The following is a 20915-nucleotide window of genomic DNA, read 5'->3' as shown; positions in this document are numbered from 1 at the left end:
AAATATTTAGTCTGGTCTTCACGGGAAAAGTTGCTGACCTCTGGTGGAGACAAGGAGAAACTGTTTTTGAGAAGCACATTAGATCCCAAAGAATGAATTAAGAACATTTAAGTTAGTAACAGTGTGTAGAAAAAGAAAAAGTGAAGGGAGCTGGAAGCAGAGAACCCAATTTAATGAAGACAAGTGAGATGGTAAAGATCTAAATGCAATGTTCTTTGAATAGAAAGAAGAAATTGGTTGATATATGTTTATAGAAATAATATGATTTAACTTTAAGTTGACTCAAACACTATTCCATAGTAAGGTTCACAACAATTGAAGAAATCGCAGACTACATCCAGTTCCGCAATCTCTTGGGATTTGGTTTGCTTTAGTTTTCAGAGAGTAGTACAGTTTTGAGAGCCCAGAAGCCTCTTATTTAGTGTGTGTGTGTGTCGGGGGGGGGGGGGACCTCATGTTTAAATGCATAGCTGGGGTTTAGAATTAACTCCATATTTAATTATTCCCTAGAAACGATGTGCATAGAAATATCCAAGTTATCTTCTTAAAGTGCCAAATATAGCTTAGTGGGTCCGGATGGGCTTGAGAGTCTTCATTTATAAGCTCCCAGGTAGGAACCACACTTTAAGTAGCAAAGTCTAGACTTACACCAGTGATTATTTGAAAAGCAAAAATTTAAGGTCACATATTAAGCATGGGAAATAATTCCTCCACCCACAGACATCTGCTATAAGACGTGATGTAATTGGTCACCAGAGCACACCTGTCTTTGCTATTGGTCACTGGAAATTCTGCCCTATCAGAGGGGTAGTGTTTAGGGACACGTGCCTGGATATGGAATAAAGGGTAGAATGGGATAAAGGGCAGAAAGAAGTAATGGAGATGATGGGTGGAGAAGATCTTGCAGATCTTCCCACCATGGCCAGAGGCAGTCTACCTAATAGTGTGGGGAGTCACACTCCTTCAGACCTCAAATCCGGTTCTTCCACCTACTAGCTGCATGATCTTACACAGATTACCATTTGTTTGTTTTTGGTCACAGTTCCTCCTCCATAGATGGGGATAACAATTCCTCAAAGTAGTTACAGGGTGTAAAATAGTGTAATTATTTTACTGGTCAGTGTTGCTTAGTGGTTGAGCGTTGATCTATGAACCAGGAGGTCATGGTTCAATTCCCGGTCAGGGCCCATGCTCAGGTTGAGGGTTCAATCCCCAGTAGGGGGCATGCAGGAGACAGCCAACCAGTGATTCTTTCTCATTATTGATGTTTCTCTCTCTCTCTTCCTTTCTGAAAAAATAAAAATCTATTTTTAAATAAGAAAATAATGTAATGCAGTAGTGAGACTATAATAAACTATAATAAGTACTAAATAATTATAATCTTTAATGATAAGAGATAGAAATGTATCAGCTTGAGATGCAAAGGAAACTCTCGAACCATCACAAGTATTAAGAAAATGACCTAGAAACTTATTAATGTTACTAAAGGGTAAATAGCCCCAAATAAATATGTGAATATACATGTTGTTCCATGTATAGGATTTGTACTTTAAATATTTAGAATTCCCTCCAAAGAAATGGCATGTATGTAATGTGGGACATTATTAGGAGTTTGCTTTTTGACTAAAATATATATAGTCTTTATGGTTTAAGGCTTGCACTAAATGGTGGCTAAGCATTGCAATGTTTAGAGAAGCAATTAGACGGAGGACAGAAGGTTTAATATAGCTTCCAAAGGACATAGGTGTTTTATGTCTAAATTGTATTTCTAAATTAAAGTAAGGCCTTTGAAAGCTTCCTGATATTAGGTGGAAATTTATCATGGAATGACATTTGAAGTAAAATTTCAGTTAAGTGTCCTGTATCTGGTGACAGGATGCATTTTACATTTTCATCACGAATGCTTTAGCACCTTGGAGACGCAGCCAGGGAGGTGACATCATTGTGCCGATTGCTCTTACTTCGCTTAACGGAAAGTCTCGAGGTCTTCGCCTGGACTCGAAACTCTCCGCTTCTGTGTTCTTCTCTGGTGTCACCGCACTCACACTGCCCTTCACAGCGCTTCCTTCCCACTGCGCCTCTGCCCCACCCTGAAGAGATGTAGTAGAAAGAAAAACAGGTCTTCGGTGCCAGAGAGACCTGGGACCCAATCCCAGCGTGGCCTCCACCACCTGAGACCTGCATGGCCTCAGAGAAGGCTCTTCCTCTGAGACTTGGTTTCCTGACTCACGTCGATGCCCACGCTGCTGGATTATTGCGGATTAGAGATGATGTTTGTTTAGAGTCTATGGAAGCTGTTCCCAGAAAATAAGCAATGAACATGGGCCTTTGTGATTAGTTATTACTGACGTGTCAATGTGTGTGCCACCTATTCTCAGCGGCATTCTTGGAAGCCCTGATGAAGGAAGCAGTTTTTCCCTCCTTATAATCAGGAGGTGCATCGATCGGCACTTCTATATGTGGCGTTTTAATTATTGGATGTACAGATCATGCCCTCTGTGGGTATGAAATCTCTAGAGCAGTGGTTCTCAACCTTCCTAATGCCGCGACCCTTTAATACAGTTCCTCATGTTGTGGTGACCCCAAACCATAAAATTATTTTCATTGCTACTTCATAACTGTAATTTTGCTACTGTTATGAATCATAATGTAAATATCTGATATGCAGGATGTATTTTCATTGTTACAAATTGAACATAATTAAAGCATAGTGATTAGTCACAAAAACAATACGTAATTATATATGTGTTTTCGGATGGTCTTAGGCGGCCCCTGTGAAAGGGTCATTCGACCCCCAAAGGGGTCGTGACCCACAGGTTGAGAACCGCTGCTCTAGAGGAAAGATTTAGGTTTCCAGATTTTTATGTGCACCATGCACCTGGCCAGGAGCTTGCAAATAACAGGTGCAATAATGACTGTTGAGTAAATAATTCTTTAATAGAGCAAAAGTCACCTTTGGACAGGACTCAAATCAATGTTTAAGTTGGTGCACTTCTGGTGTTTCCTGATTTCTCCGACTTTTCAGTGCCCCATCAAATTGCATTACAGAAGACAACAACTGTTTCACAATATATTCCCTCAAGTACGATTTATTTAACAGTCATATATATGAAAGAGAATTACAGCAGAATAAAACACAGGAATTGTAGCTTGTCATGTTACAATGCAATGAGAGGTGCTGGTTACATGAAAAGGCATATGAAAATGTTAGCTATATGTTGGGTAGCTGAGGATAAAAGCTCAAAGCAGAATGCTCATGGTGCAGCAGCCTAACCCATCCATCTCTTTCTCCAGGGCCACTCAGCGCTGATGTTCCAAGAAGGGGGGCACTGGTAACCCTGCTGTGACCCCCTCATTAGCACTAGTGGCTGCTGGTAGCTGTCTTAGGGAGAGAAGGAAGGAAGAAACAAGGAAGTAAAAAAGGAGAGAAGGAGCCAGGGGAGGGAGGTTAGGAAAGACAAGTCTTCTGAAGAGATGGAGCAGGTTTTCCCCACTCCCTCTGGAAGTTCAGCCACCGTCCTCTGTGTCGTGGAACCTGGAAAAGTAGGTTACAGCCCACAGACAGAAATGGATAAATTCCTTATATGCCTCCATGTTCTTTAGTAACAAAGTCTATAGATTGTAAGGTACCAATAGGAACAAAGTGGGCATGTTTCCTAGGACAATGGAGTAGGAGTTTTCAATGGACTTCTCCCCCGAGAGGCCCCATAGCTTTAGGAAAGACAACTGGCTCAAACAGGAACGAAAGTAAGTAGAATTCCCAGAGGCGGATTCTATTTTAAATGCAGAATGTTTCCAAGCTGGTAAATAGCTAAAGAAAAGACATCGAAAGTAGTTATAGTGTCTCCATAAATAAAAATAAAATACCCTTTTAAAAGGACAAAATGTCACCATGATGTACATATCTATATTTCCCCCCAATACATCATTATAGATCAATCTTTACTGCTTACATTTAAAATATCAATTGCAATACGATGTCTATGATACAATTCAATTATATAGCTGTCTTCTACACAAGATTCAGGTGAAACGACAGCTAGGAACCTTATTCACAGAACATTTAAAAGCGCTTTATACACAGTCTATACACAAATATATCTTAAGTTAGAAGGATGCATACCTAATATGCATATAGAATATGGCTTACACATTAAAAGAGATCTAAGTTGTGAGTTATAAAAACCCCACTCTTGAGGCTGAAAAGCTTCTGGTTGTATCCCTTTCTAAGATATTGCTTAGCATGGTAGGACCCAGAAAAGAAGCAGGTGCAACAGAAAAGTCTTGAGGACCCACACACCCTCCCTCACTGTAATTGATGGCTACTCTTGGTTTTTCCCATCCAGTTCCTGCCTTTTACAAAAACAAAGTCACTTAGTCTCACAGACGTTGAAGTGTTTACAGTGAAAAGTTACAACACCTAACTGCGCTTGACTTTCTTGTCAGCTAATAACAAATACAGGTAGTTCTTCAGTTTGGAGCAAGGAAAAGGCTCTGCACATGCTCAGGCAAAACACGACAAGGAAGCAGAGTCTCCAAGGGCGGTGGCTTGTTTCTGTGCAGGAAAACGTCAAGTCACATCAAATAATGTTATCTGTACAGAAAAGCGTGGGCTTCCATTCTCATAGATATTTTTGAATACACATCACACACACACACACACACACACACACACACACACACACACACACACATTCTAATGGGATCAACACCCCAGAAGGCAAAATCCCACTCTCCGTTCTTGTGTCTGTCTCCAACAACAGTGGAGGTTCTCGGTATCCAGGGTTGTAGGGAATGTGTGACTTCCGTGGTGCTGGCGCCCCTGTAGGGGCTGCGTTAGGATTCTGAAGCCCCAGGGATGGGTGCAGGCTGGTCCACTGCTTTCCAGGACGGGTTGCACGGTGGGTTCCCAGCTTGCGAGGCATGATGACATGTTCGTCAGATCACAGGGCCAAGGTTGTGATGCTCCATTGTTGTTCTAGGACTTCAACCACAGCGTCGGAATAGTCCTGCCTCTCAGTTTGTTCCCGTGCATTTAAAATAACAAGGACGATCTAAATGGCCTGCTCCTCAGAGCTGTAAAAAATATGTTTCCACAATTTTTTTTGTTTTTGTTTTTTGCTTTCCTTTTACTTGAGACCTTAAAAATTTGTAGTTATAGCACTCTGTATAAAACAATGGAAGAAAGTAAAATTTTAAAATACCTCTTCTGCACATGTATTGCATGGTCACCTATGCTATACCTGGTTCAAAATGATGATAATTTTAAACTGTCCAACTTTTGTCTTAAAAATTTCTCCAGATTGATTGAAGAACACCAAATTGTGGAGGAAAAATGATGGCAGAAGCACTGGCTAAAAACCCCGATAGCAAATTTGAGTGTTATTTATTTGGCCAGAGTTACTAGCACAGAATTTATGTTCTTCTTATTCATTCCTTACACAGGAGTCCATAAAAAATGGCCCGATCCAAGTGTGTGGTGAAAGAGAATATCGTTCTGCAGGAAGTTGCGGAGTTAAGTTTTAGTACTGTTCTCATTATCCTGAAATAAAATTCAAATGAATATGAAGATCATGTCTTAGTCATAGACAGACATTAATTACTGTGTTGCAATTTCCCTCTAGACTTTATATACCTTGTCAAAAATAAGCAATTTCTCAGTATATGCTATTGATTTTATATCAGTTGGAATTCATCCTTCTATTTCTCGTGTGTGTGTGTGTGTGTGTGTGTGTGTGTGTGTATGTATGTCTTGATCCCAGTAAAAATTTTGATCCTTTGGATCAGAAGTAACACAATTAAATAGCTATACAGGCCTGGCAAGTAATAGACATGAGATAAGTGGGCCCGTGTAAGTATAAAACATGTAGAGTCACAAGGACTATAGTGAAGTAAAAAGCAGAAGCCCTGTCTCAAGATATTAAAAAAGATATTTTCAATCAGTGTGGAAGTCAAAGAATGCAAATGCCCAGGCTAAATCCAGCCCACACACCTCTTCTTGGGTTAACTAGGAAGAGCCTGCAGGCCAAATATGACCCTCAAACATAATTTGTTTGGTCTATGCAGTGTTTTAAAAAATGTTGAGCCAACATTAAAAATTGGAAGATTTTACAAAAAAAAAATCTCTTAACCAATAGGAACACTTGGAAACACTGGGCCCTCACTCTTACCTGGTGAAAATCTGCCAGAACTAAAGGGTGGGTGGTTGCAGCCCCCGGGTTGGGTGTGCTGTGTCCTCTCTGTTTCCAAGGCTGACCAGACACTACACCTAGGTCACAGCTGCCAATCGTCACCCCGGCTGTTTTCCGACTTCACCCTCTTCCCTCTTTTAAGAGACCTGCCTATTCCTTGAAGGCATGCGAATTTCACCTACTTGATTCCTGGAAGATGGTGCACTAAAGGCAGGGCTTTCTCAAACTGAAAAGAAAGCTAATGAACTTAGGTTCTGATGCAAAAGACAGTTGTCTCATGGTCTGCTGGCTGCTGGGGTTTGAATATTGCTGTTTAGTTTGATTGGGTCTCAAACTTTTCCAGCTTTGGGGTTTTTTTAGTTCAAAAAAAAAGAGAGAGAGAGAGAGGGACTTCATTAACTGCCAAAGGAATCCTATCAAAATCTTTTACTAATGAGATGCCAGAATCTTACACATAATTTTCCTTTTTTTGCCTTAGACAGTTTCATACTCGTCATTTTAACAAACATATTTGAAACCTGGGTTTCCGACACGTAACTTTTGGAAAATATTTATAAATATCCAGCTTGATATTATAAGTGCATAGAGAAGGCTGATCTTAAACATTTTTTAAAGCCATAAAGTATTCACTGGCTTGGAGGCATTTGGTAGGAAGAATCTTGCTTAATTTTGTGTAATCAGTTTTCTAATGGCATTTATTTGACAACAAAACCTTTTGTACTTAAACGTCTATAAATATTCCACTGGATTAGTTTTCCCTAAAATATACTTTGAGGGCTTCTGTATCATCAGAACCCAAGGACTCTCCTAAAAAGAGCTGTGAGCTCTAAAGGTAATACATTTATAGTTTGGATGAAGGGAAAGGAGAGATGTTGCTGTAGCTAATATAGGACAATTTTTTAAATGGTTGAATATAAAGATGGGTTTTAGTTGCTAAACAGCCACTTTGTGGCTTGATTTCTATCCAACCTTCATACGTAAAATAGGAATCACAATCACTAACTCTGGACTTGTTGAGTGAGATAATATGTGTAAGATACGCCCCACAGTGCCTTACACTTGAAAGTTGCTATTTAATGAAACTATTATTATCAATCAGGTTTATAACCAAGTGCAGAATACTGAGAAATTAATCATCTTAAAAACTCATCACATTCTAACTCTTTCATATCTTAAGCAACATTTGAGGAGCTATGATAACATCTAAAACTCTCAGCATTTCTTGCCCCCACCATCACCCCAACAGCAGGATGAATGATAAGACTTGAACTTAGGTTCTCACTTATTTAGGGAGACACGAAGGCATCTCCACTGTAAATACACATCCTTCCCTTCTAACTACCTGCACCTCCTGTGAAGTCCCAACACAGTGGTTCTCAGCTTTAGTGTACAGAAATATCAGTAGGTGGGTTTATTAAAAACTCAGACTTCCAAGGCATCACTCCCAGACCTAACAATTTGGTAGACTGCAGGCAAGCCCTAGAAGCTGAATTTTTAAGAGAACCATTGAGGCACGTGTCCAAGGATTTTAGCAAATACTGATGTTTCCTTCATAATATGTACTTGCTTTGTTATTACCACTTGTTGTAAACATTTACATTTTCTACATGAAGTAGAAAAAGAAATCAGGATTAAACCTCCCCATTGACTATAGCCTATTATTTTTGAAGGGCTAAAATGTCTCAGTAAGTATAATTTATATTGAAAAGCAAATTGAGAACTCTTTGAAAAGGTAAATATTTAAGATATTGCCTCAGAAGATAGGGAGAGAGAAATTTTTCTAAAAAGAATCCAGGAGGCCATTTAAATAAAATAACTTTGTCTCTAGGGATATTCTACAAGCCATTCATTTCAGAAATTAGGTTTCTAATCTAAAAATAATACTTACCTCTCGTGTTTAAAATGACAGAAGCCGTTATTGTATTTCAAACCTATGAATGTGTATCAGCACGTTTTTCTTCAGCATTTACTTGACCTTCTGAATTCTTATGAAGATCAGGTTCACCTAGAAAACAAGCAAACAAAATCAAAACAGGCCTGTGAAAAAAATGAGTAAGGTCAGGAAACAAGCAATTCGTAAGATGATGAAGAATATTATACAATGGATTTTGTGGCACATTTCTCCAAAGATAGCAAACATTTTCTTTTCAGCCTGTGGGATTTACAGAGTATAACAAGTCATCTTCTGGCCATTACACAACTTTGTGAAGTTGCAATTTAATCTGGGAATACAGAAACGAAACAGATGAGACATGTTTAAACATCTATTAGATCAAATGTAAAAATTATGTATGTTTTTCTTGAATATTTTTAATTGAAACAAATTCTTTTAAACACATCCTCTAATGATCAGTGTCTTTTAGCACACATTACTTAATTGTTATGAATTTAAAACAAATGAGCCTAAGAGAATAGAAATAATCTGCCAAAACAAAGTAATGGAATTTATAATCTTAGAATCACTTGGCTTCCATATAAACCTTCAAGAAGAAGAAAAACATTTGCATGAAAACTGTTCCAACATTTCAAGAAAGGTTGCAAAGAATCTGTCAAAACCAGAAATATGAAGCAAAATATACAGTTAAAAGAGCTTATAATATAAGAAAGTAAACAAAAGTCGCAGAAATTAATTATTGAGTCAATTACTCAAACTATCTGGATATTTCAGGAAATAGTCGTACATAAGCAACTGCTCTTTCTGTCTGACATTTGATTGAAAAATATATTAACAGTTAAACTTTGCACCAATTAACTTTGAGAGAATTCCTTCAACATATATTGTAAGACTGCATTATTTCAATTGCAACAGATTTTCTATTGAAGTTATAAAATCAGTAAACATATAAACTCATGAGGTGTTATTACAAAGCAAATTTATTTTGTCTCCTACTTTAAAAATATATTCAATGGGGACAACTTATCTTTTGTACCAGGATAAAAATTTCAGGTAGTATCAAGATTTTTTTGGTCATTCTTAGATAATAAAAAATCATGTGGCCACATTAAGTTGCCAAAATCTGAACCTTAGAAGGTCTGATCACATAAATACACTTCAATCTTAAAACAGAGAAAAATTTCTTTCCAATTTTGGGTTTGTTGGAGAGCCCAGAAATGGTGTGGGGGTGGGGCATGGTTGATGTTTCCTTTACCCTCCCCCAAATGGCTACGTTGCCTCCTGAGCAGGAGAAGGGAGAGAAGAGGGCTGAGAGGGGCAGCAAAGTTTCTCCCTGACGTGTACCACTGTCGGGCGTTTAGAGCTCATTCTTCTGTGAGCACATCCAGGGGCTCTTCAGGGACTTCTTGCCAAGGACAATGGCGAGAGACTTTTACCCCCTTGGTATGGGCACCTGGAACGCTGGTTCCTTTTCAATGTCCACAGCCTCTGGAAATGTGTTGGCACCTTTCCAGCTTCTGTCTGCTGAGGTACTCTCACATTCCGAATATGGGAGGGACATATTTGGTTCACATGAAACCCTGGTGAGGCAAATGTTTCCTTTAGATACTTGAGGAAAGGCTGGGGTCTACTTTGGCTCATCTGTCATCATCTAACTCTTTATATTTCTCATGTAAGAACTGGACTCCATTCCTCAAATCTCCTTAACTTCTAGCTCCCCTGCGGTTATGGTGAAGCTCTCTTCTCTTGATTTGAGATGAAGAGAGAAGCATGTGTACATCTTTCCCAATAGCAGAGAGCCCATTAAAGAAACCTGACTCATAAATCCTTATCCAACTATCAACCTGGCCCTTTCACTGTTTGAGTTGGGTGAGGCTATAAGCATCCTACAATTAGCTTCTGAAACTACTTTGAAATTTTTGTTCCTCCCAACAGTTTGTTTCTGACATTTATTATATCAGAGTCTTGGCTTAAACTTCTGCTTTATTATCCTGTTCCTTATGACTAGATTAGAAAAAAAACACACAAAATAAACTAGAAAGAACAAAACAGAGTGGGAAGGATACACAGAATTAAAAGAAAGGAATACAAGTAATTAATTCTATGATTCTAAAAAAAATTTCAGAGACTTTTTACAATGGGCAAAGGACACTGAGGTCCATGTACTGCCAAATGCTCTTATATCTAGTGGATAATGAGCTTACCAGTAACGAAAGAGTGGACAAGGAACAAAATTATCAAACGCTTACAATGCAGTAATTACAAAAACTAAAATACCAAAACGATACACAGATTACATCCAAGAGTAATTCTATACATGTAATTAGAACAGCAGCAAGTAAAAACTGTGAGCAACTCAAGAATTTTGCAGCACTGAAAACATAGTGTTTTCCTTAAAAAACTGTAAAATTCCAGATGTTTTCAGGAGCACATACACCACATTGCCAAGCATGGCAGCCAGATCGCTTGGCAGCCAGATCCTCAGCAAATCCTACTCACATTACTTTTACTTAATAATTCTTTAGTTGTAGAATCCTTTACAATTAACTTGGATAATATTATGTGGAAGTAACCCTCAGACTTTCATAAAAAAGAGATTCATATCATTTTGACCTAACATTCTGCCAGAGAAGAATAAATGATTTACATTATTTAATCCACTAAAGATCATTTTGGCTCAAGGGTTATCTCTGTAAAATGCTTTAAGAAACATCCACATAGTTCAAGGTTTCAAACATTTTCAATCATGGGCACCTCTTTTAGTTTGGCGAAACTATGGCTTTCTCAAAATAAAATGTATAAATAAAAAGGAATACAAAGGATTCTACTTACATTAAAATATTATTATGACATATTTAAATTATCCTACTGGTGTGAATATAATAATATATGTGCTTCCCTATTAATGCATTAAATCACAAGGAAAGAAATAAGTTGCCATGAACCAAGTTTGCTGGATTAACTAAAATCTCTTTTCTTGAGAGCATTTTCTGCCCTGGCTGGTTAAAGTGTCATCCCCAGATGCCAAGGTGGTAGGTTCCATCGTTGGTCAGGGCACAAGTAAGAGCTCAGTCAGTGTTCCGTAGAGGAGAACTGACTCTACACTATGGAAATCTGATTGTAACAGTGAGTCCATATAAATTAAAAGGTATTACCCACTATGTTGTAATTATTTTTCTTTATTAGCCAAAGGATCTAAAAAACAAATGATAAATGGCTAATGAGACAACTAAGTATAAGGGATATTCCGCCCAAATCCTCTTCTTGCTCAACATCTGTACTTGCTGTTTTCTGACACTCCAACCCTAGTTCCTTGTTCTAATTTTACTTTGCAATATGAGTAAATATGGCAAGAGTTTATAAGATATTTGTAGCCTCTGAAAAAAATCTGCAGGCATTTGTTTTGCACATAGTAGGCCTCCGTAAACAGTGTTGGAATAATCTCATTACTAGTTCTCAACTTTTTGTCAGGCTCCGCAGTTTTGACTGTACAACACACTCCAACCAATTATTTCATATGACACCGTGGCTGGGTGAAGAGATGGTCCGGACCTCCAAAGGGGGATGTCAGAATCTCTATCAGGCATGTGGAATGGCAAACATCTGAATCTCCTCTTCTCCACTCCCACTTGTATTTTACCACTGATTTTTGGTAGGTTTCTCTTGAAAGCCTTTTTTATTTATTTATTGTTTTACTATTTTGAGAATGCAAGGCAGAATATAAGTACTCACACTGTAATATGAATAAGATATCTATGCTTACATAAAGAAGTGCTAGGCTTCTTAGATAAGGCATTTTAATGAAAATCCTTGGTAGAATTTTAATGAGTAGAGTGGAGGAGGGGATCCCAAGAATCCAAGAATTGCATCCCCTGAGGAGGAAAGAACAGGATAAAGATAGAAAGTCCACTGACTTTCCTAGGAGTAGAAGGCAAACATTTCAGGGAAGAGCTGTATGACCCAAAACAGAAATGTAAGGAACATTACTGATGTAAGAATACATCATTACCAAGGGACATGCTGTTGTTTCCTGGTACAGCTTGCCTCGGTGGCACTGGTCAGATTCTAATCTGTGCTTGACCGTGAGCTGATGAAATTCCCTGCTCTCCCTCTCTGGGTCTTGCTGCATTCACTTAAATGCACAGAAGTGTTCTATTTTGACCTATCTTTGTGAACTGCTGATAAACTATGTTGAACTCGAAAAAAATAAAGTAATGCATTGGCTGCCCTCCACGTGCGCCCCAACCTGCCTGAAGTATGTGCCCTCATGGGGAAGTGAACCTGGCAGCCTTTCGATGCACAGGATAATGAGCCACTCCCCCATTGCCTTCCCTCTGGCAGTCACCATACTGTGGTCTGTGGCCATGAGTTTCTTTGCTTAATCCCTTCACCCTTCTTACCCAGTCCCCAACCCTCTCTCCTCTGACAGCTATCAGTCTATTGTCTGTATCTATGAGTCTGTTTCTATTTTGTTTGTTAGTTTATTTTGTTCATTAGATTCCACATATAGTGAAATCATATAGTACTTGTCTTTCTATTACTGGCTTATTTTACTTAGTATAATACTCTCCAGGTCCATCCATGCTGTCACACAGGGTAGGATTTCCTCCATGTTTATGGCTGAGTAGTATTCCATTGTGTAAATGTCCCACAGTTTTTTATCTGCTCATCTACTGATGGGCACTTGGGCTGTTTCCAAATCTTGTCTATTGTAAATAACAGTGCTATGAACACAGGGTTGCATATATTATTTCAAATTATTCAAATTAAAAGAAAGTTATAATCTTCTTCCTTTAAAATGGTGACAATAAATGTTAATCTAGTAATATTGTTTTAAATAATATTAATTGAATAATCATATTATTTTAATTTCTCTTCTGAAAGGACTACAAAGGCTGTTTGCTTTGTTGATGAGCTGACACTGTGAACTATTCACTAGTCTGGTTTTACTCTGTTTGTTACCGTGGCCCACACACATTTGAACAAGTAGACATAGGTGTCATTAGGAAGTACCCGGAAACAAAAGGATGCAGTCTTAATTACCAGATTCAAAAGCCATGTCTGCGTATGGAACAAAGTTTCTTGGAAAATACTTAGTCAAACTCTATCTTCCCACCCACACCTCCAGAAGATATCTAGGTTTCTGTTTCACTGGATATGGATTGAAGTTTTCTCCAAGAGAAGAAATTAGGATAAGGGGATAATTCAGGTTGGTGGTGAGAGAGGTCTAATTTCTTATTGGTCTAGTGGCAATATTTTTTTCCAACTTATGGAACCCAAAGGAGACAGAAGAGAGAAGAGTTGGATGATAAAAGAGGGCAGATACTTATAGCCTCTGACACAGGATCCTGGCTTTGCTAGTTCTGTCACATTTTGAGTGAAAAGTGTGAAAGGTTTTGGAAATAACTCGGGGATCCAGAAGTAGAAGAGACCTTTGTCATGTTCCCTTATCTGGAATTCTGAGAGGTGGCAGAATTTTAAAATTCCAACTCATTTTATGAAGTGAGTATAACCTCAAACCAGAACAAGACAAGGTCAATATGAGAAAGTGAAATGACAGATTAATCTCACTCATAAATATAGATTTTTTAAAAAGTCAGCAAAAATAATTTTTAAAAGTTAATACATCAAAATTCATATGGGTTTACCCAAAGAATACAAGGTTGTTCAACATTAAAAAATCTATTAATATAATTCACTACATGAACCAATTGAAAAAAAAGTCATGTAAATTATTTTTAAAGCTACAGAAAAGGTAATACATTTTCTTAACAAATTACTTATTGATGGGAATATAATTAACCTCATAAAGAGATCAAAGAAATTAAGAAATATCACTCTGAATGCTGAAACATTAAACACCTCTTTAAATTCAGAGACAAGCTGAATGTCAAAACTACTACCATCTCAGAATGTTCTGGATAAGCTTGCTAGTGATGGGGACTCAAGGAAAACAATCATAAAAGGTATACATTTGGGAAAGAAAAGAAACTGCCATTATTTACAAAAAAGCAGTATTCAAAAGCAAATGTATTTCCACACACCTGCAAGAAATAGCCATTTACAAAAGCAACAAAAAATATAAAATACTGATGGGAATTCCAACAAAGTATATCCAAAGTTTAAATATTAAGTGATTACATAATATAGTTCAGGATGGGGCAAAAGTAGGTTTACAGTTTTTCATATGAAAAATAATACAATAACTAATAAATAATAATACAAGAATAAACTGTGTTTCATGTACTCACAATCATAAACCTACTTTTTCCCCATGCAGTATATGTTTACTATAATACCTAACACCTAATAACACTAATAAGAATTTTCTATCATTATTTTTATTGTTATTAAGGAAAAATAAACTTTTGGAGCAACATGAAAAAAGACCTGTGAATGATGAGATATGTATGAATAGGAAGACAATCTCATAAAGATGACAATATTCCCCAAATTGATATAAAAGTAAGCCTACTCAAAAATAGTAACTTATTTTTTTTTTCCTTTTAGGGTGGCACATATGAGCTACTTAAGCCAAAACCAGGTCTCAAAAAGTTCAAATGGATGATATCATACTGAACATATTCTATGACTTCAAGCAATTATGTAGGAAATAAGTTACAAAAAGAAACTAGAAAGCACTTGTGTGTTTGAAAATTTTAATACATATTCTCAAATGTCAAGCTTGCCTTCAGCTAGCTCTAGGTTTCCTGCTGGTTCTAAACAGCTGTGATTCGTGCACAATGCAAATCCGGTAGCATCTCAGTTCCCACGTTGCCTCCTTTTCTCACATCTTCTCTTCTTTGAGCCTAGTATTTTGGGATTTGAATCAATATCAAATAAATCAGAAAAGTACCCAGCACAGTGAGAAACATATTGCATTCCATTCTAGGCTGAGCCCCCAGATTCCATTCTGGGACATAACTAGTGTTTCTCAAGAACACATTCTCCTTGAAAAGATGGGACAGAAAGCAGACCTGGGGTTGGTGGGTAGCTTTTGCTCCTGTCAAGGTGAATTTGGTGGGCCTGATTCATTTTGGAATTCTTGCATCTAACGGGTGAACCAAATTCTCAGGGGGCTTACAAAAGTAACGCTTTTGCTGTGAGAAAGAACAGATAGTTGTGTTTGCCATTCAGGGGCTGCTCTAAATAGACATGCTTCTTTCACAGTTCATTAGCATGCACTTACTCCGCCCACCCATCACAGCCTCAGAAAATGTTCCTTGTGACCTATGAGGATGGGACCACCAATGAAAACGAGCCACATTTACATGGCACTTTAAATGCATACTTTTCTTTTCTGTATGTGATCTCCTTGGTTGTTAATTAGGCATCTATCACCCATTCGCCACCAGTTTAGGCAAATGTGCTTTTTCTTTTTTTCTCACTTCCTTAGGTGCCTTGCTCCCAAAGCTGCATCATAGATCTTCACGACTCTGCAGTGAAACTGGAGAGCGGGCCAGGATTTATGGGAATCTCTATTACATTCCCATAGAGATTGTGTTCCCAATAGCCACAATTTCTGAGGCTATGATTTGCCTGAGATTTCATAGGTAGAAATAGAAGAGTGACTTTTCTCACTATTTCCCTCCAACTGCCTCACTAGAAGGAGAGGCACACACACACACATCTTCCTAAAATTTCCTGTCTGGTCTCAAATCACACAGGAAAAGGTTCAGATTGGGCAAAGAGTTAAGATGCTGAGGGACACTGAGTAGGTTATGAAAGCATCTTCCTCATTCTATAAGCTTTAACTAAAAAGGTAACACATTCTGGATGGAGAAAAGCATTTTTTGTTTGTTTTTTTTTAGTTTTTGAAAAGGCCCCATGTCAAAAAAGAATGGGTTTCCATACAACATTCTTAGATGGATGTTCCCAGATCCTTAATAGAAGGCTTGGTGAATGAAATTACTTTTTAAAAAAGTGTTTTGTTTTCTTAAAACTGATGACCCAGGAGCTATATTCTTTGGAGCCCAAGCAGTCACACTTTCCACGGCTCAAGGATTGTGGGATATTTTTGAGATATCCCAAAATATAGTTGCAAGGCTAATATGATGATGGCCAACTATTCAGGATTCTGTTCAGAGCCTCAAAATTGAATTAATATTCCAAAGCTCTAAGCATCAGATGACCTGCTTATTCTCATCTCATGCAATTATCATAAACTTTCATCTTCAACGTATTTAAGCAAATATATACATATATTTGTATGTAGAAAATCACACAACTGGATTGTATGTATGTACATATACAAAGCATATATGGTAGGTAAAACCATATCATAAAATAAATATTTGTCTGTTTGGCACCTAACCTAAGAAATAAAATAATACTAATTCCTAAATAAATCTCCTCGATTCTGAATGTTTCCTCCATCATTCTTTATTTTTATCATGTACATTCTTAAACCTATTATTTAGCTTGTAGATTTTAAAAAATGTTCTATAAATAGTATCTTTCTACATTTTAGCAGCTTGTATATTTTTCTCAACGTTGTTTGTGATTTTCTAAGTTTGTGATGCTCACAGCTAAAATTCATTTATCCGAGCAGTAGTATGCTATTCCATAGTATGAATATACCACAGATTATTAATTCATTTAACTTTTTTTTCAGGTATTTTACACTCATACACAATGCTGCTATGAACATTTTGCTCATATCTTCTGGTGCACATGAGCAAAAGTTTATCTAGAGTAAAAATATGAAAGTGAAATTATTGGGAAATATGGCATGTACATCTTCAGCTTTGCCAGAGATGCCAACCTGTTCTGCAAAATAATTATATATAAATTTACATATACTCAATTAATGTGTAAGAAAACCAAAAGTCCTGACATCCTTTTTGACTATTGATTTCATGCTCCACATCTAATCTGCTAACAAATGTTATCAGTACTGCTTTCAAAATATATCCAGAATCCAATCTCTTTAAATGTATCAGTTCTGCTTTCAAAATATATCCAGAATCCAATCTCTTTAAATGTGTATATATATATATACTAGAGGCCTGATGCACGAATTTAGTGCAAGAGTAGGCCTTCCTTCCCCCGGCTGCCGGCACCAGCTTCCCTCTGGCACCTGGGACCCAGGCTTCCCTCGCAGCCCTGGCTTGGTCTGGAAGGTCATCTGGAAGGACGTCCAGTCTAATTAGCATATTACACTTTTATTATTATAGATATTTTGTAATTGATTTCAGAGAGGAAGGAGAGGGGGAGAGAGAGAAACATCAGTGATAAGAAGGATTTATCAATTGGCTGCCTCCTGCATGCCCACTACTGAGGATCAAGCCTGCAACCCAGGCTCGTGTCCTGACCGATAATCAAACCACGACCTCCTGGTTCATAGCTGAATGCTCCTGAGCCACGCAGGCCTGGCAGATTCCAATCTCTTTCTCCTCTCTCTCCTACTCACGCATACTGCCTTAAGCCGCCATCTCTATGTACCCAGAGTTGACACACTTTGCCCTTCCCACTGCCACCTGATCTAACCCCCTTCTTTCTCTTGGGTTATGAGCAAACACCCTCCTTTCTGGCCCCCTTATTTTCATTTTGCCTCCCAAAGAGAAGAATATCTTCCATTCTGTAGCCGGAATAATCCTTTTAAAACTTCAATTCAGACCACTTTATTTTTCTTCTGCAAAATTCTACAAATTTGGCTACCTATCTCTCTTTGGCCAAAACCAGTGATGTGCCATGTTACCCATTTACCACACTGCCTACGTTATTCCATGGGTTTAGCTTCATTTGCCTCCTGTTATTCCTTCAACTTCATTGGCCTCCTGTTATTTTTTCAGGCCAGGCAAGCTTGACCTCCCAGGTGTTTTGCTGGTTATTTGCTCTGTCTGACAATGCATTTCCCCTCCTTTATCCAGATCTCCCTGGGGTTCTTTCTAACTTCCTTCATGTATTTACTTAAATTATCCCTTTCTCAGTGAAGTCTTTCCTGGCCTCCTTATTAAAAATTTCAATCCTGCTCCTTACTTCCACTCCCTCTTTCATGAGGACAGGAGTTATTGTCTCTTTTGTTTCCTATCATATCCCTAATTCCTAAAATACTAACAGAAGGACAGTAAATAATAACTACAGTAAGTATGTCAAACTCGTGGCCCATGGGCCGCATATGGCCCACAACGAATATTTTTGCAGCCCAGCCAACATAACAGTATGTAATAAACATTTTAATAAAAATGTCATAACTTGATTTTTACAACATCCTGTTATACATAATTATTAATAACGAACTACAATGTTCACTAATGACTGATTACTATAATCGTGTTGCATTCATTTTCCTTAGTGCAGGCGCACCATTTCTCTCCACTAATACTAGCAGCAAATATTTTAGCAGCCGATTGCCACATCATTAGTCTTGGACTGACTTGTTTGGTGTGCGCAACAGGAAATATTTTGCTTTTGGAGACCAAGAAAAATAGGTTTATTTGTGTTATGCTTATTAATGTGTGCAGTTATTCAATGTCTGGTAAGTTACTGTTCAAGAAAAAATATTAATTTTTATGAAAATGTTCCATTATTTTGTTAATTACTCATTTATTTCAGCCCTTTTTATTCAGCATGTCTCTATTGAAATAAACCTACGTTTCTATGAAAATTGAAGCTTTTGTGTGTGTATGTGTGTGTGTGTGTGTATGTGTGTGTGTCCCACATAAACTTAAACCTTGTTTATTTGTCCCGTTAGCCATTGAGTTTGACATGCTTGAACTACAGTAAGAACAGCAACTCATGTAGTGCTACTATTCTAGGAACTTCTAAGCAGATTACATATATCAACTCATTTAATTCTCTCAAAAACCAATGTGAAGAGGACTTCCTGTTCCAGTGATGTAGAGAGTTCGAGTGTTTCCTCTCCAGCGAAAACAATATAAAATTGGAAAATATTAACTATTTCATCAATTGGAAATCAACCAAGGCAACACAACAATTTGAGAAGCATTTACTTATGAAAATTTGCTGGATATTCAAGTAAGAACAGCAGGAAGCTATGACCTTCTGGCCTGGAGTTAACTACTCCCAAGCTCCCTTCTGCCAACCCCCACTTGGAAACGGCTGCAGCAACCAGCTTTGCTGCCCGAGGGGGTAGACTCAATTTGGAATGGGAGGAGAGCGCAATAATCCCTGGTTTCTCCTACAGGAAATGAGGGATTTCGCTTTGAAGAAAATGGGGAAAACTCACAGGTTTTCCAGCGTGAGGTTGTGGTCCCAGTTTGGCATAAGTGGTAGACCAGCAGGGTTTCACAGAAAGATCCTAGCAATTAGAGGCCATAGGAGGGCTGAGACAGCCCTCCACACATCGCTGGCTGACTGAGAAATTGCACAGACGTGGAAGATGCTCTGAAAGAGTCTTCCCGCACTAGGTTGGTTTTGCAAAACACTATTAAAAAGCAGCCATTCTCCTATTCTTGAGTTTCAAGGGCAAATTTTAAATTTTTGTTAAATATAAAGTATTTTCTAACTTTTTTGGAAATATCAAAGACAAAGTTTTCTACGGTGTTTGTGTTATTTGGTGGAAAGGTACTACTGTTGCTTATACATTTAAAATGTTCTAACTAATCAGACTTTCATAGCTGGGGAAATGTGAGTTACAGATTCAGATAAAGGCATTAGATCAGCATTTCTTTTACTTTTTAATAGCAGAGGTGGAGGAATATATGGCATCATCCAGGATTAATTAACTATTTAATTAAGCAAATATTTGCTGAGCACCTATTCTCTGCTTAACGCTGTGCTAGTCGCTGAAGATACACTGGAGAAAACAGTAGATCATGGACTTTTGTGGACTGTACATTCCCATGTGGAAGAGATGATAAATAAGGAAGGGAATATGAAAGTATGGATTATGGATTAGTGATATCACTGTGAAGTGACTAAACTGGGCTCTAATGGGGAAAAATAGAATAGTAGTCAAGGGGGGTCTCTTTGGGGTTTTAGGGCCCTGCATTTGGAAAGAATGAATTCTAGCTCCTGTGAGACTTGGAGCAAGACAAAAAACTGTCTTAGTAATAGTATATAACTCTATATGAGAATTGTTAAATGGGTTATTAAATGTTGTGTTTTTCAAATTAAAAGTTAAAACAGACCTGCCAATCAAGAAATTAAAAGTTAAAACAGACCTGCCAATCAAGAAGGAATCAGCTTTGCAGAGAGATCCAAGAGAATTCCTGGCTGCAGAAGCAAACATTGCAAACACCCTGGGTGTTTTAAGAAACTGCCAGAGTGCACTGTGCAGGGAGTATAGAGCATGAGCCAGACAGAACCATGGGAGGGGGTGTGAGAGAAAGTAGGGGCCAGACAGAACCATGGGAGGGGGTGTGAGAGAAAGTAGGGGCCAGACAGAACCATGGGGGGGGGGGCGGTGAGAGAAGGCAGGGGCCAGATCTGGAATTTGAAAGCTAATTTCCTGCATTAAAGTTAATGATGGATACTAATTCACATACTCTGTAAATGAAACGGACTAATTTATTTGAGTCAGAAATAACTAGAGCTAGCTCCATATTTCTTTCTCAGCTCATAAATTACAGATGACTTTTCCAACTCCCGAGTGAAACTGTCAGACAAAAAAGTAACTTAGTAAAATTGAAAGAAGAAAAAAGAACCAGATACCAAGTCTCTGACACTAGGTGTTACATTCCTAAGGCAACATGAAAGCCTCTAGAAATGAACAGGAGGCTACCGAGCCCCGTAAAGTTTTGTCAGCTTTTTATTGGCCCGTTCTTTATATCCACTTCACTGACCTCACTGACATATTTCTGCAGTCCATGTGGCATCAACAGAGCAGAGTCTCTTTTTCTTTAATAGATTAACCAACTTTCTTA

At 38.0% G+C, this 20915-nt stretch overlaps 1 protein-coding gene across 1 annotated transcript in view; it reads right to left on the bottom strand.

The window, feature by feature from the left end:
• Positions 1–3073: 3073 nt before the first annotated feature.
• PDE1A (phosphodiesterase 1A) overlaps positions 3074–20915 on the bottom strand; it is a 195630-nt gene continuing 177788 nt past the window's right edge. Inside the window, exons 14-15 of the mRNA XM_014467417.2 lie at positions 8080–8196; positions 3074–5542 (exon numbers count right to left, since the gene is read on the bottom strand). Coding sequence (XP_014322903.1) covers positions 8123–8196 — 74 coding nt within the window. The 3' untranslated portion in view covers positions 3074–5542; positions 8080–8122. The remainder of the gene's footprint in view (positions 5543–8079; positions 8197–20915) is intronic.

The sequence above is a fragment of the Myotis lucifugus genome, unplaced genomic scaffold (genome assembly GCF_000147115.1).
Source record: "Myotis lucifugus unplaced genomic scaffold, Myoluc2.0 scaffold_5, whole genome shotgun sequence".
In the NCBI taxonomy this organism is placed as follows: Eukaryota; Metazoa; Chordata; class Mammalia; order Chiroptera; family Vespertilionidae; genus Myotis; species Myotis lucifugus.
The sequence above is the reverse complement of the archived record's forward strand: the minus strand, read 5'-3'. Positions and strand labels throughout refer to the sequence as shown.